Source organism: Castor canadensis, chromosome 9, assembly GCF_047511655.1.
Source record: "Castor canadensis chromosome 9, mCasCan1.hap1v2, whole genome shotgun sequence".
NCBI lineage: Eukaryota > Metazoa > Chordata > Mammalia > Rodentia > Castoridae > Castor > Castor canadensis.
The window spans coordinates 154,008,115-154,025,701 of NC_133394.1; the positions used below are offsets into that span (position 1 = coordinate 154,008,115).

General features: G+C 39.5%; 1 protein-coding gene across 1 annotated transcript in view; it reads left to right on the top strand.

Moving 5' to 3' along the window:
• The window catches only part of Poln (DNA polymerase nu), a 137,932-nt gene that overhangs the window by 58,920 nt on the left and 61,425 nt on the right, over positions 1-17,587 (top strand). The window contains exons 13-15 of the mRNA XM_020177295.2: positions 228-284; positions 1,099-1,152; positions 1,775-1,840. Coding sequence (XP_020032884.2) covers positions 228-284; positions 1,099-1,152; positions 1,775-1,840 — 177 coding nt within the window. The remainder of the gene's footprint in view (positions 1-227; positions 285-1,098; positions 1,153-1,774; positions 1,841-17,587) is intronic.

Sequence of the window (17,587 nt, forward strand, 5' to 3'; positions counted from 1 at the left end):
CTCTAAGGTCATGTGACATGCTTTTAGCTCCTAGGTGGACATCAGAGAGATTTTGTCAGGGGTTAGGATTAGGATTGTTTAATTTGGATTTGTTACAAATCCTCATTTTGAGAAATGTAACCATTTCCACCACTTACTACTAGGATTTTCTCCAACTGAAAACTAAGTTATTTAAAATGTTGAAATAGAGAAATTACACTGGTAATATATATTTTTTCATTTTGTAGTTAAATTCCCTGCGAGACCTTCATCCATTACCCAAGATAATTTCGGAATATAGACAGGTAAGTTGACTTTTTTGTAAGTGATTTGTGATGAAGGCGAACCATCTGGTCCCGTCTCTGTTAACATACTCAAATTTGCTAAGGCACACTAAAAGTGTTATGAGTGGATCCAGTTTTCTCAGTCACTCTTGTGTCAGTCCTGCATCCTTAAACCTTGATGTGATCTTACACCTGAGTCCACCTTGCCCAGCACTGGGAACCCAAGGAGTCATACATGGAAGGGGATTTGTGGCTTCAGTATGAATGCAACTTCCACTTGTACCCACAAAAGTCCCTACCATTCCCCTGGTTTCCAGCCTCCAGGGCAGAATTTTCTCTTTGCTCAGTAACATTTGCCAGGGGGTTAATGATATGCCCCTTTTTCTCTGCCGGTTACTTCCCAAGTTTTCTTTTGTTCATGAATCACATTTGTAATTTTCCATTGCCCAGGCTACTGGTCCTATTATTTACTGAGCTTGTAGCCTGCTGTCCCTGTGTAAGAGCACAATGGTACTACACTGACCCTTCCTCTTGCAGTGATGTGAGGATTGGGAGAGAGCTAGAAAGGGTCTACTGCTGGGGACACTAGGCCGGGTATTTGTTAATCTGTTTATCTTTCCAAGTAAATCTAGAAATATTACAAAATAATACATTTATTTTAAAAGGGGTGGGTAGCATCTTTCTCCATGGGCCAGTGTCATTCAACCCTGTCATCACCTAAGGTCATCCAAGGTAAGTTCAGCAGCATATGCCTGGCCCTGTGTGAAACTCTGCTCCGGAGTTTGTTCCTATTTGAATAAACAGAGAAAATGACTACTTTGTCTTTGTGATTTAGGTTCACAAGATCAAATCAACCTTTGTAGACGGATTACTAGCCTATATGGAAAAGGTAACTGAGGCCTAAAAAGAAATTGGGATTAGAAATATGTCCTATGCATGAGCTCAGACACATAGAGCACTCACAGTCCACTAAGTGATTAGGTACTCTAATATTCTTGGAACCACAGACCCAGGTCTCCGCACAGTGCAGGTTGCTGATAGGCCTTAAGACCTTCCATTCGTAAGGCAGCTCTGCATTCTGGTCTCCTGCTTTTGCACCTACCATTGTGTCTCTTTTCCGAACTATTCACACATGAGGAGACTGCTGTCAGAGATGTTCTGTGGCTTGTTTGAGGCCATGCAGCAGTGATAGCACCATCTGTGCCACACAGTCCCACCTAGAGTCTGTGCCAAGTTCCCATAGCCCCTTGGACCCCCCTTGCCCCACTCATGGAGTTTGTAAGTGACATAGACCAACTTGTCCTGTTGCTGCTGCTTCTTAGGCTAGAGGAGAACAACCACCCCTGATCAGGAGTTTTAAACCCTAGGATTTTTCGGGTTTGGGAGTTCAGGGCCAGCAGTTATTGACCTCTGGAGAAGCAGTGAGTGTTGTGTTGTAGGTGAAAGGCCCAGGGTCTCTTACTTCATACAGCATTGCCTGAGTTTCAACTAAATCTTTTCAACTGATCAAGGACTCCATTTCTTCAACATGGAATCAGACTGGAACTGTGACCGGAAGACTTTCAGCCAAGCATCCTGTGAGTTAAATGCCAACTTTCATGCCTTGACATTCTCGTGCTGATAGCTTTGTTTGATCCTGTGTGTTCATTACATTGATGTTTACATGACTGCTCTGTTCTGGCGGCAAGACTCACAAGGGCTGAGTGGGTTGGGAGACTCTCCCCGCCCAGCAGGCTTGGGCACTCCAGTGCTGAGGGCAGAGGAAGCCCACATTCTCCCCCATCTGCCTTCTCAGTTTGTGCTGGACAGACAGGTGGCTTCTGATTTCCAGAAGTGTCTCTGATGGCTATCTCCACACGTTTAGTTATTGAAGACCATTTCTGATTAAAAGAGCTATAAATGCCATTGAGTTTATTATGTAACTTCAATAGCGCTGGAAACAGCTTTTAAAATGGCTTTACATTTCTGACAGAAAGCAGACTTGTTACTAATTTCTCAGTACAGAAAAGAAATAGAAACTACCAAAACTCTCCTTTATTCCACATGCAGAGGCAACTGTGGTTAACATCCAGTGTCTGTCTTTCCATACTTTTTGCTAAGCACATATATTCATAAAATACCATTTTTCTATAAAAATAAAATCATGCTGTTTTATTTTATGCTTAAATTTAATATATCTTAATATCATATATCAATCTTTCTATATTTAGATTAAATATATAAGTTAAATATGTGAATTATTTAAATATAGACTATATAGCATATATAATTATAAATATATGTTCATGGTAAAGAAATTCAAGTAATGTAGAAACTTATAGAATAAGAAAATGTAGCCAGATGTGGTGTTTCACTCCTGTAGTTCCAGTTACTTGGAAGGCTGAGGCAGGAGGATCAAGAGTTCAAAGCCAGCTTGGGCAGTTAGCAAGATGCTGTCTGAGAAACAAAAATACAAGAAAAGGGCTGGGAACGTGGTTCAGGCGGTAGAACGCTTGCCTATTACGCATGAGGTGAGACCCTGGATTTAATCCCTAGGACTGAGGTGTTGGGGGGAACTTGCTTTTCTCCGTCAGCACCTGTTTATGACAGTCTCATTTCACTCTTGCCATTGTGCGCTCTGCACAGGGGTATGTTGTGCCACTGACCCTGCTGTGTTGGTGCTGCTGTGTTTGTGGGGTACATTTTCAGGTGTGAAATCACTGGGTCAAAGGATATTCCATTCTTACTTTCCATAGCTTTACCAGATAGCCTTCTAACCATGTTTAGCCTTGTCTTTGCCATGAGCCACATGTGGCAGTGCTCTCTTCAACACTGGTGGCTCTCCCTGTGCTGTAGGTACTTATTGGTCATGTCTTTGTATCATCTTAGAAGGCTTTCCTTGATTAAGATTATTTCATTGCTTACCTCTATCTCCCTATAACATTACTGCTTTTATTTCTTTACACATAAAACTTGAATCCAGCCATGCATTATTTAACCAGGTACATTGCCATCAGTTGACTGGAGTTTGAATTAATTTTTTTCCTTCCTTTGCTCCTGGGATCAAACCCAGGAATTTGTGCATGCTAGGCAAGCACTCTACCACTGAGCTACACACATGATTAATATTAGCCCTGATTAATATTTTAAAAAATCAGTTCTAACAGTTTTCAGTATTTTATGAAATCTCATTTTCTCACACACGCCCTCCTGAGAGAAAGTCATTGCTATCAGCTAACTCTGTTGCAGTGCCTTACCACCCACCTTGTGTTATTCTGCTTCCTGTTGTTTCTGATAATAAGAAAATGTAAAATGTTTGTATCTTTTGGTTCACCTGCTTCTTTCTCCCTATTTTGACATTTTAAGAAGCAGTAACAGGTTATGGTTTATTTAAGAACTGTGAAATAGTAGTCAATTCAATTGATTAAACTCCAGTCTCTGCAATGTATATATAGTAAACACATCAAACATTTTTACAATAGCCCTTTTAAAGTCTTTGTCAGAAAATACAAACATTTGAAGGGCTGGGAATATAATTCAGTGGCAAAGTGCTTGCCAAGCATGCACAGGACCCCAGGTTCAGTCCCAGCACTGCCAAAGGAAGAAAATACCAACATTTGTATCATCTTTTGACTTTTTGTTATCTTTTGACTTTTTCCATGTGAGTTGAGATTTGCCTACTTTTTTTTTCATGTGTCTAATAATTTGGGGTTGTTTACTTGACATTTTGAATGTTATGAGAGTCAAGGCCTTGTTTTAAAATTCCACTAAAATGATGATACTTTTATTTTAGTGGCCAAAAAAAAAAAGGCTTAGACCTCAAGTTCTGACCTGTCACCCATGTGTAGTGGTACCCCTCTATTGTCAGGTTTTCAAAGCCTTCACAGTTGCCCACTTGACAGCCACCCAGTGGTCAGTCTAGGAATTGGGCTGCATTTTGTTTGCTCCTTGATCAGTCTTCACATGCTGTTCAAGAAGAAGCTACTCAGGTGCACTGGAGGCTGAGCCCCATGGTTTATAAACAACACTGCAATGTTGTATTCTTGAGCCCCTCTCTCTCCATGGCCACTCTGGTTTTCTTCTGGTTCTTTGGCACCCCCCCCCCACTTTATGGTTTTCTAACCAGAAATATGAGGCATTAGTAACCTGACTCTCTTGCACACTTCCTGCCACTGGTCCCATGTGCAGGACCAAGCAGTGGGGGATCAAGTAAGCAAGTGGTCAACTCTACCTGTCCCATAGTGTTTTGGATTCTGGCCTGCCTGTCCAGTCTGCCTCCTGCTGCTCACTTAGCAGAATCTGTGGGTTGCAGCCCTGTGCATTCTGTCCAGGTTTTATAGCTATATGCAGCAGAGTGTGCTTACTGTATCTTACCAGGAATAAGAGCCTCAACTGCATTTTTAGCAGCATTATTGAAATAAAATTAATATACCAGAAGCTTCACATATCACAAACAATTTGATGAATTTTGACATATGTATACAACCATAAAACCATCTCCACAATCAAAATAGTAGACATATCCATCACCCCAAAGGATCCTTGTGCCCTTTGTAATGTCTCTCCCCAACTTGTATACATGTTCTGGGCAACTACCAACTTATTTTTTGTTGCTAATGATCTATCAGAATTCACCTTCTGGAACTTTATATCTGTGGAGTAGATACTCTTTTTATCTGACTTCTTTTGCATTATTATTATTTTTATCTGTTTTTGAATAGTTCATGAATAGTTCATTCATTTTTATTGTTGAGCAATATTCCATTGAATCTGTGTGCCCAGTTTGTTTCCAAGTTCATCTATTGATCCATTGTCAGTTGTCTCCAGTTTGGAATATCACCATGCACATTCATGCACATTTCCAAATAAATATGTACTTTTTTTAAATTTTGAGTAAAGCCAAGGAGTCAAATAGCTGAGTTAAATGGTAGTTAAATGTTTCACTTGTTAAGTGCTGGTTCTGTCATTTGGCATGCCTACTAGCAGTGGATGAGGGTTCCATTTTCTTCACATCCTAGGTATGGTGGTGTGCACCAGTCATCCCATCTATGTAGGAAGTGTCAATTGGAGGACGATGGTCCAGACTGGCATGAGCACAAATATGAGATCCTATTAAAAAAATTACTAAAGCAAAAAAGGCTGGGGGCATGACTCAAGTGGTAGAACACCTGTATTACAAGCATAAGGCTCTGAGTTCAAACCCCAGTATGGCAAAAAGGAAGAAAGAAAATCTGCTGAGATTTTTGTTGAGATGACATTGAATCTAGAACCCAACTTGGGTTCTAGAATTGACATCTTAATATTGAGTCATCCATCCTATGAAAAAGGTGAATCTCTTTATTTATTTAGACCTTTACTTCTCTCAGCAAGGTTTTATAGTTTCCAGAGCACAGATTGTTTAATGTTTTGTCAGACTTATCTCTTCAGTATTTCATTTTTATACTATTATAAATAGTATTTTGGTTTCGATTCCCAGTTGTTCATTGCTTTTTATTATTTGCATTCTGGAACCTTGGTGAGCTCACTTACTTGTTCTAATGGATGATCATGGTGTATGTAAACAAAAAGTTCACTTTTTCCTTTCCAGTATGGATTCCTCTTACTTATTTTTTCTTGCCTTGACTGCAGTGATCAAAACATTCTACGCCATGATGAATAGAAGTGGTGAGAGCAGATATCTTGTCTTTTGACCTTATTGGAAAGCATTTAGTCTTTCATTGGTGAGAATGATGCTAGTTGTGAGTTTCCTTAGCCAGCTTGAGGAAGTTCCTTTCTATTAGCGGCTTGGTGAGAGCTTTTATATGGATATTGGATTTTGTCAAATTCTCCTGCATCCACTGAGATAATTAGATGATTTTTCTTTCTAGTTTATTAATACGGTGAATCACACTGGTAGGTTTTCAAATATTAAACCAGCTCTGCATTCCTGGAATAAAGCCCATTTTCTCTTGATGTATTATCCTTTTTATATATTATTGGATTATATTTACTAAAATTTTGAATAGAAATTTTGCATCTATTTTAATGAGGGCCATTTGTTTGTAGTTTTATATCTTGGAATCGTGGGCATGATGACTTCAAATAATGAATTAGAAGTATCCTCTTCAACTTTCTGGAAGAATTTGTGTAGAATTGGCTTTAATTCTTCATTTGATTGATAGCATTCACTAGTGAAGCCATCTGGGCCTGAAATTTTCTTCGCAGGAAGGTTTTAAAACTATGAATTCAACTTCTTAACAGACATAGATAATAGGATATCTATAACAGACATAGATAATAGATAATTCAGGTTATCTATTTATCCTTGGGTTGGTAGTTTATGTCTTTTAAAGAATTTGTCCATTTCTTCTGATTTGTTGAATTTATGACAAAGTGTTCCTTTATTCTTTTAATATCTGTAGAATCTGTCTGTAGTGATGTTACCTCTCTCACTCTTGATATTGGTAATTTGTGCCTTTTTTTTTTTTATTGATGGCACTGGGGTTTAAACACAAGGCCTTCTGCTTGCTAGGTGGGTACTCCACCATTTAAACCACTCTGCGTCTTACTTTAGATTTTAGACCAATCTGGCTAAAGGTTTATCTATTTTACTGATTTTTCTCAAGGACCTAGTTTTTGGCTTCATTGATTGGTTTTATTTTTTATTTAATTGATTTATGTTTTAATCTTTATCATTTGCTTTCTTATGCTAACTTTGGGTTTAATTTCTTTTTTCTAGTTTATTAAGATGAGCATTTTGATTTGAAGTCTTTCTTATTTTCTGATATAGGCATTAATCTGGCATAGGCATTTAATTAATAAGTGCTAAAATTTTCCCCTTAAGTGAGGCCTTCTGGCATTCAATAAATCCAAACATATTGTATTTTCATTTTCACTAAGTTCAAAAACTTCCTGGTAATCTTTTTGATGTCCTCTTTTTCCTATTAGAAGTTTGTCAGTTTCTAAATGTTTGGTGATTTCCCAAATAGCTTTCTGTTATGATTTCTATGTTTTTGTTGCATTCTTTTGAGACAGGGTCTTGCTATACAGCCTAATCTCAAAATTAAGATTCTCCTGCCTCAGCCTCCTGAGTGCTGTGATTATAGGCATGCACTACCATGCCTGGCTTCAGTTTGTAGTTTAATTCTGTTGTGGTCAGAGATTATACTTTGTATGACTTGAACCCTTTTAAGCTTATTCAGATTTTCTTACAGCCCAGAAAGTGGTCTATCTTGGTAAATATTCCATGTGAAAAGAATGTGCATTCTGCTATTGAGAGGTGGATATTCTGTAAATACCAATTAGGTCAAGTTGGTTGGTAGTGTTGTCCAAGTCTGCCATCCTTGCTAACTTTCTGACAAATAAGTCAATCAGTTATTGAGAGAGCAGTATTGACATTTCCAACAAAACTATAGGACCATTTTCTCCTTGACGTTCTCTCTCCCTGAGGATTTTTCTTTGTATTTTGAAGCTCTTTTGTAGGGCAGAAATGTTTATGATGTTAATCCTCCCTTATTTTTATGAAATAACTCTTTCTATCCCTGATGATATTTTTTGCTTGAAGTATATTTTGCCTAATATTAACATATTAATTTATATTAGTAAAATAAAATCTAAAATAATTTTAGAAATAATACAAATAATAAAAGTATAATTTAATATTAATATTAAAATAGCCACTCCAGGTTTTTTTGAGTAGGGTCAACATTATATTTTCTATCATTTTATTGTTAAAACTATTTGTCCCTTCATACTGAAAGTACATTTTCTTTGGGAAGTATAGAGCTGGTCTTGCTGTGTTGATGGTTGCTGGTTCATTTATATGACTACTGACATGGTAAGGATTAGGTTATGACTATGCTATTTGGTTTTGTCCCAGTATTATTCTCCTTTCCTTTTTCTGCCTTCTTTTGGATTAACTGAGGCTTTTAATTATTCCACTGAATCTTCTTTGTTGTTTTATTGGCTATAACTCTTTATTTTATTATTTTAGTAATTAATTTAGGGTGAACCTTTGTATAGTTCTTCTCTTGTGTCTGGGGTTCTTTGAATTTCTTGGGATCTGTGAGCTTAGAGTTTTTACCAAACTTTGGAAATTATTGGGAATTATTTATTCCACTTGTAATTACACTTGACTTTGTCCCATGGCTCACTTGACTTTGTCCCATGGCTCACTGAAACTTATCTTTTGTCTTTTCCTTGGATTTGTTTTCTCTTTCAGTTTGGATAGTTTTTAGTCAGCTATCCATCACTGTGACAAAACACCTGAAATGAACAGTTTATAGGGAAGAAATATTCATTGTGGCTCATGGTTTCAACCATGTTTGCTTGGTCCTGTTGCCTTTGGGCCTGCGGCAAGGCAGAACATCATGGCAGGAAACTGCTTACTTTGCAGTGACCAGGAAGTAAAAGAGAGAGGAAAGGACTACAGTCCCAATAGTCCCTTTAAGGGCATACTCCCAGTGACCTCACTTCCTTCCATAGGCTCCCGCCTCCTAAAGGGTCTACCACCTCCCATTAGTGCCACAGGTTGGGGTCAATCAAGCCTTTAGCACATGGCCTTTGAGGGAAATTTAAGATTCAAACCATAAGGGATAATTTATATTACTATTACCTAGTCTACTGGTCTTTTCTTTTCTCAGGTTGGATTTGTTGCTAATCCCATATTTTTCATATTGGATGTTATATTTATTTCTATAAATTCAATTTAGATCTAATTTACCAATACATTGAATGAAGTTATAATAATTGTTTTTTGTTTTGTGGTGGTATTGGGGTTTGAATCAGGGCCTTATCCGTGCTATGCAAGCACTGTGCCACTTGAGCCATGCCCCCCACGCCCTTTTTGCTTTAGTTTATTTTTCAGAGAGTCTTATGCTTTTAAACCATTGTTCTCTTAGCTCTGCCTCCTGTGAAGTTAGAGTTACAAACGTGCCACAACACTCAATCCCTAGTAATTCTTTTAGTGTCCTTGCCCACCAATTCCAACATCTGTGTTGGTTATTGGTTTGTTTCAGTAGAAGGTTATTTCTATTATGAGTCCTTTTTTTTCTTTGTATGCCTGGTAATCTTTGTATGAATAGTAGACATTATGGATTTTACATGGCTAGGTAATGGATCTTTTTCTGAGCTTTATTCTAGGATGAGTTAAGTTACTTGGAAATAGTTTGTTCCTTTTTGATCTTGCTTTTATGATTTGTCTGGCAGAGCCGAAGAAGTGTTCCATATAAAGCTAATTATTCACCCTTGAGGAAAGACTTCCCTGAGTATCCTACCTGAATGTCCATGAGTTCTGAGCTTTTCAAGAATGACTATGGAACTAGGACCTACTCCTAGAGTGTCATGCTTTGTTCCTGAATCCTTTGTATGGTTTTCTTCAGCCCTTGGTAATTTCCTCACAGACATGTAAGGATCATATCTCAGCTGAATATTCAGTTCTCTGAAGAGTGATGATTTTATGGATTATCTGGCTTTTCTTTTTAAAGCTTGAACCAAGCTGGACCTATGTCAGCATGCCTTGTTTTATTTCTTTTAACGGACTAAAATAATGACATTGTTTGTTCTTTGCAAGAAAAATCTTTGGGTACCAGTTTAAACTAGGAAGGACTCAATATGTCTTATACAACTCTAGCAAACTTCTCTTTCAAGTTCAATGGTCATTTCCTAATTGTTATCTGGCTTTTCTTCACTGTTAGGGTGGGAGCAGCTTTCCACTGTACACATGCCAACTGGGAAAACAGACTCCCATCCAGTAATTTTATTATTAATATTATTATTTTTATTTAGGGCCTCACACTTGCTAGGTAGGTGCCCTTACCACTTGAGCCATTTTGCTAGCCCCCATCCAGTAATTTTTAATTGCTCTAAAACTCAGCCTTCCTACATTCTCCTGCAGTAGAATGGTGTGTTTATCTCTGCTGACTGTGTCAGAACCTCAGTCTAGAGTCCCTCCTAACTCCCTGTACTCCCTGGCTGCAACACCTGTGACACTGGATTGTTATAACCTGTTTGCTTTTGTGTACCTTGCTGGATTGTAAATTCCATGAGAATGAGAGCCTTTTCTGCCTGTTTCTCTGTACCTGGAATATGTAGGCACCAATCTTTTACTGAATGGAAAACCACAATGTGGTCAGCTCTGGCTGTGTCTTCCAGTGTCTTAAAGTCTTCTGTTTTTGGATTATCATCAGACTTTCAGGATGTTGACAATGTGGCCATGTCTTTTCCCCATGCTGGCTTGAGGCATTCTGCATGCAAGGTATGAGCTGGTCACAGGTCTTTATTTGGTCTAATTCTCCTCTTCCCCCACCTTAGTGTTCATGCCTGTCTGTCCTTGTTTTGTATGTTCCTTGCAGAACTAACATATTTTTCACAAAGGCCTTCTTACCAGGATGTGCTGAGGACCTTTGCTCTCACTGTCCTTGCCAGGAGTCTCATTTTCCATCTAATACCTTCTTATCAGAGTTCTCTGTGACTTTGGATGTCTCTTCTAATATTTCTACGTCAGTGGGGCCAGTTTTTGTCAATGTCCTCATCTCACTGCTGTGCCACTAGTGATACTGGCTCGGAATTTATCAATGTCATGAAATTCAAAATATCTGATCTTTCACGTTATGTTTTCACAGATTCTTTAGTGTCCTGAGTTCTCATTTTTTTCCTCTAGGTAAAAATTTAATTTTTTAAAAAATTAAAGCTGTATTAATTGGCAGTGTTAAAAATCTAAGCATTATTGATGTAGATTTTTGTTTTGGTTCTTTCCCCTCAGTTTCCCCTCAGTTTGATTATATGTCCAAGGTATCATCAACATATTTGTACTAGCTTTTTAGTACCTAGTTGTGTTGGAGCCAAATTAACTTTTTCTCATAATATACTAATGTATTGATAGGCTTTATAACTCCTCATGTGTTCCTTGGCCTTTAAGCCATTGCTCTTCTTCTATTAGTTTTTCTGCCCCCAGCTCCTTGAACACATCTTCCAGCCCAGACTTCTTTGCCTAGTCACTGCTTATTTGTTATTCTGGTTTCAAATGGGGGCACATGTGCTCAGGAAGTCTCATTTGATGACCCCCCCACTAAAGTTCAGTTAGATGCCCCCTTGTCCTATAAACACAAAGCAGAGCCAGCTGTAGTGAGCATCTGTGTATCCACCATGCAGTTTAAGAGCTTAAACATCTCTTGGGCACATTGAAAGCCCCTGTTTATCCTTCTCAGGTCTGTCCTTCTCAAGTCACTGTCCTTTTCTAGCCCAAATGTAGTGTTTATCATCCCTTTATATTTCCTTAAATACTAGATAGGGCATTTTGTTTTGTTTGCTATTTTAAACTTCACATAAATAGCAGTACTTACCATCATATGATTTGCTGTTTCTTTCAACATTGTTTTTGAGATTTGTGGGTATCAACAGAAGCAGGGCTAGCTCATTCATCTTGACTGCTACACAGTTTGCCAGGTATAAATATGCTAGATTGTTTTCAGCTTTCACTGTGAAAAACAATGCTGCAATGAATATTCTGAACATGTGCAAGGCTTCTTCATGCCCCCCTCAGCCCTGCCTGACTATGGAGGCTGCTGGCATTCAGCTCTCCCAACATCACTGCAGATAGATGCCCTGCCTCACTCCCACTTATGGTGGTGAGGTCTCATTAGCCTATAGACTTTCCAGATCTTTAATTTTAGAATGTTATTTTATTTTGTGATGAGTGTGAAGTAGTATCTTATTATGGTGTAATTTGCATTACTTTAACTACTAACAAGGGCAAGTATATTTTAATGTTTGTGGGTCATTTGCAGTTTTGCAATGAATTGCTTATTTTCTCCTTTGCCTAATTTCTTGTGTGTGTATGTTACTGGGGTTTGAACTCAGGGCCTATACCTTGAGCCACTCCACCAACCCTTTTTTAGTGATGGATTTTTTTCAAGATAGAGTCATGTGAAGTATTCACCCAGGGCCGATTTTGAACTGAGACCCTCCTGATAATCTGCCTTCTAGGTAGGTGGGATTACAGGCATAAGCCACCAGTTCCCAGCTCCCTTGCCTAATTTTAGTTGAGTGGTTTGTCTTTTTCTTATTAATGTGTAAAAGTTATTTATATAACTTTTTGAACATATAAATATCTTCTTCTGGTTTGCTTCACATTGTAGTCTGTGTTTTCAATTTTTTATAGATTTTTAAATTTCAATGTCATGAAATTTGTTGTCTTTATGATTTCTGCTCTCTTGTGTCCCATTTTTTTGTTTTTGTTTTGAGACAGGATCTCAAACTCTTGTCTCAAGTGATCCTTCTACCTCAGTGTCCCAAATATCTTTCTTGTGTCTTATTTACATGGAGAGTATAGGTATGCTCAAATTCTTAAAAGTCTTGCTTTTTACTCTGGTCTTTAGTCTCATTAGAACCTGTTTTTGTGTAGGTATGAGGCAGAGATCTGACTGTGTTTCTATTTAGAGTAACGCCTCTGTCATACAGGAATTTTGACAAATGTGTGTTCTGTGCCCTCAGTGTATTTGTCTCTTCTCACACTCTTGACTTGCCATAGTCTCAGTGGAGATGTGTACCTCCAGTGTCTTCTTCGCAGCCCTGCTGTGCCACTCTCCCTCCACTACCCATTGCTTTCACTCTCAGCATTTATCCCAGAAGTGGGCCTGACATCTGCATTACGACAAAAGTCACAAATGTCATGAATGAAAGAGCAGAATCAGGACTTGAGTATCACAGTGGGGACATTTTTAGGGAAAAATATATAGCATTAGTTCTGGCAATTTTTACTTCTTAGGTAAAGGGATTTCCTCCAGCAGTTTATAAATTATGTCAGTATTAACTATTTGAAGATTGTGTGTGTGAAAAACAAGCATTTTCACAATAGCACACAAAGTAGGATTTTGATAAGGTCATTGAGTGAAATCTAGCTAAGAGAATCTTCTTAATATTTTTGATAGTGAATAGAGGTCCCTTTTATAATTTTAAGAAAAATCATTACTTTTCAAAAGAATATATTTTAAATACCTGATATTTTTTAAAAAAGACATTATGTGTCCCGCAGGCAATTTGTCACCACCTGAAGCTCCTAGGTCGGCAGGACAATTTGGCTGTGAGGACATCTGGGTCATTTCCAGTTTGAGGCTATTACAAATAATTCTGCTGTAAACACTGGTTTAAAGTTCTGGTTTTCATGTGAACTTAAGTCTATTTCTCTGAGATAAATGCCTATTGCTGGATCATATATTTTAAATATATGGCTGAATTCTAATGTTAATTTTTTAAAAGGATTTTTGTGTGTATATATTTTGTGTGTGAAAACTGTTAGACAAATGCAATACTACTCCAGTCAAACACCACACAGCAAAGACCATGGCTGAGTCTAGCAAGTTTAGCAAGAATCCTCCCACTCCACACATAGCCATGTTCCTCTTAGTACCTTTCTATTAGTGACCTCTCTCACCCTTCCTGTGTGCTCTAAATCCCCAGGCACCCTGCTGTCTCTGGAGTTGAGTTCAATCCCTCCCTCATTGCAAGTCTTGAATAAACTCTTCCTGCCTGTTTAACTCTGCCAGTGCAATTTTTTTTGTTTTTTTTGGACAGAATATAATGTCCAAAGTCTTGCAAAGCTGCTCCTTTCCTGGTCTTTTGGTTAGTGAGAGCAGGCTTTTTGTTGGGGCTTTTTCTGTATGTGGCTGTTGACTTCTCCAGCACCCAGTCTGGAACATACTAGGCACAGAGGATCTGGACCTGAGCTCTTTGGGTCTCACAGTCCCCCTGATCAGTCTGCCTTCTTCTGTCCACCTTTCAGTCTTCTTAAGTCTGCTGTACACATAGTACTTAAGGTTTTAGTTGTGATTAGTGGGTGGCAGAGGGAAAGTATGTTTACACCACCTTCCTAGAAGCAGAAGTGTCCTTGCAAACTGCTTTAATTGAACAAAAGACTTTACAGCATGAGGATGGTTTTGAAATACTGCCTGGTGTGTATTTCATTCCCAGAACCTCTTGCTATGAAAGACTGCCAGCCCATTGGGGTGGGAGATTATTCCTTCAAAAAGAGGGAGTTCTGCTCACCTCTGGCATTCCAACTAGAACTTGAGAAAGAGTACAGCAGAAACAAGAAAAGCATCAGGCACTAGAGATCTAAAAGTGTTTTGCTTTGTATTTTTAAGTTTTGAATTTCAGAAGTTTCTTCATAATATCCAGACACAGAGCCTTTGCTCTCTATTTAAGATATAAAGGACCCATTGAGTAGAAAGGATCCAGTTTTGTTGCACGAGCAGTCCCACTTCTTGGGAAGGGATAGCAACTCTCCTGTGCTTGGGAAAGGTGCTAAGAAGGAGGTACACCGCAGAGCACAGAGCTGAGCTTTGGGGAGGAAAGTGCTGAAAGGCCTCTGGCCCCAGCCATGGTAATATCACACTCTGCATTCCCATTGTGGACACTTTGCCCACAGAAGCAGATAGGGCAGGGAGTGCAGGAAGAAGGCAAAGGAGCCAGCAAGGGCAGGGCAGCCCCTAACTGGTGACCTGGGACCTCCCCTGTTAGTGCTATGGGATTATGTGGGCTCCCCTATCACCCATTGTCCCAGATGTTTCTACCTTGGAAAGGAGCAGCTCTAGTGGAGGGAGAATGATAGAGAAGGGAGAATGGTTGAGTCACACTGACTGAATGCTTTTCCTTAAATGCCTGAACTGGGATTAAAATGCCACTAACCATGTATTTATTCAAGGACTTTCAGTTGAATTAACAGCAAACCAAATTCAGACTGATATAAACAGTTAGAGATATTTCTTAATTTACCTGATGTAAGTCGTAGAAGGGCTAGTTTCAGACAAAACTCGATTTGGTGAACCTAAGTTATGGGGTAGGCCCAGCTTGTTTCTCTCTTTTCTCAGCTCTCATTGCCCATGATATATCCTAGCAGATTTTGGAGGTGTTTGCTGTTTATGGAAAATGTCTCTTCATGCAGTTTTCATGAAAGTGAGAATATACCTTTTATAGATTGCACTCTGCAAGCATCTCCTTGCATCTTTGTGGCCTGGGGATGGGTCTGCTGGTTAGATGAACAGTGGTAGTAGTGGGACCTTAATGACAATCTCAGTGCCATCTTCTAAAGAAAAAAAGGAAGAAAAAGTGCTCTATAGCCCCAAATAACCAGAATCTTCCACAGGTGGCAAGAGTATTTTTTTCTTGCCATTAGTGGAATTAAAATTTCCAAATTTTAAACCTAGTCCATGAGATAAGTTTAACTTAACCAATATCCCCTTGAATGTATCAAAATAAAGAGGTTAAAAAAGCTTTTATCACTTACTTTCTTAGTTCTAATAGTAAATGTGCTGTGTTGTCTTCCAAGGCACTAGTCCCTTATAAGTTGTTATTTGATGAAGATTCTTGCAGCTGTTCCTCAGGGTACAGACCACACCTCCACAAGAGAGCACGGCTCCACAGGAAGAGCCGTGCTCTCTTGTGGAGGGAGTTGTGCTCCCTTTTCAGCATTGCAGTAGCTAACTTGAACAATTCCAGTCAAAGTCTTTACATTGTTGGCATGTTATTTTTCTGCCTTGCTAATGAATTTCCCTCCCACTTAAAACAATTTAAATATTGGCCAATATATTAGCGAGATATTTATAAATCATATACTTATTGCTAAATCAGCACCACTGTTTGAAACCCAGATGAGCTTTTAAAATCTCTGTACTTTATTATTTTAGCAAATATCAAAAAGAGAGTTTCCAACTCTTGGTCCTACCTATTATTACTTATACTCTCTCTTTAACAAAATTAGAGATAAGGGCAAAATAGTTTCTGCCTGGAAGTGAGGGGGTAGGAGGGTAGAGAAAGGGGGTGGGGGGGTTAAGGGAGGAGAGCGGGGAGAAGGGGGGAGAAATGACCCAAACATAGTATGCACATATGAATAAAATTTTAAAAAAAGAGAGTTTCCTAGTACTCCTGTGTACTTCCTTTTCAGTGGGCCATAGGCAGAACAGGTAGCAGCAATGGTACCACCACTGCTGTTTCCTGTTCCTATTCTGTCTCACCTTTAAACATGCAGGTTGTGACCTAAGAAATGATTACCTGCTGTTTGTGACCAGACACACGCAGGTGGAAGAGCCTTCTTCCCTCTCAGTCACATGACTCCAACTGAGCTGAGGCCCTGGCTCCTGCCTTCGGGGCCTGGCAGAGGCCATGGTTCCCTCTGGTGGCCTGGTCTATTTCCTCGGCTTTTGCTGTCTCCACTCTGACCCTGCCAGTGGCCTCACTTGGATCCTCCACCCTGCCAGTTTACATGTCTCTCCTTCTTCTCTAGTTTTGCTTACCTGGACACTGAAGAGCCAGATACCACAGGGGTTGTCCCCTTCCCAGAGGAGTGGGACTCTCTCCTTCTGAAATTCCTTCCTCCTTAGCTGCTACACAAGTGCCTGCTTTACCAGTGCTTCCATACCCACCTGGTTGCCCATGCTTTTATTATTCAACTTTTTTTTTTTTTTTTTTTTTGGTGGTACTGGGGTTTGAACTTGGGGTTTCATGCTTGCTAGGCAGGCACTCTACCATTTGAGCCACTGCACCAGCCTCAACTTTCTTTATGGCATCTTAATTAAATAAATAGGCAGTGATTTCACCATTTTTAAACCAAATGTTCCTCTCTGAGATCCTGGTCATCTGTCCATTTAGGCCAGAACCCTGCAGAAAACAGTTGGTCACCACACACACTTGTGGGCCTGCCTCCTGCTGTGTTTCTTTCCTGCCCTTTTTACCCACCTGTCCCAGGTTAGGCCTTTCTGATGCCCTCCCAAGTGCTCTCTCTGTAGTCCACCAAACCTGTCTATCCAGCCAGATAATCCCTCAAAATGCAAACCCACTCTGAAATGTAGCTCCACTTCTTTCAGGTTTCAGTTTCTCAGAGCTGTCAATATAGTCCAACTGCTTCGTTAGCATGCAGGGCACTTGCTTCTCCAACCCTGTGTCCTACCACTCCCCATTCATTCATTCACTCATTCATTAACTCATGCAGTTTATTGCACCCCTACTGTGGTCCACACTGTGCATATCATTTGTGCTGTGTACATCAGAATCTGGCAGGACATTAGACAGTCAGTAAACATGGATAAGCAATGACACAGAAGATGGCCATATACCATGGAAAACATACAGTCAGAAAAGGATCAGCAGCACAAGGGGATGCAGTGAAGAAGGACCCTAGGGTAGGGATCCCCAAGGAGGCAACACTGAGCCACAGCTTTCAGAGGGCAGAGGGAGGGGCTTCGGATAGATCAGGGAGGAGCAGTCCAGGCAGAAGGTGATGCTGGTGCACACCCAGAGCCTAGCTTTATGACTGTGGTGACTCATTTAACTCAGTTTTCATACCAATGAAGTGGTCAAAGTGACACATTTTT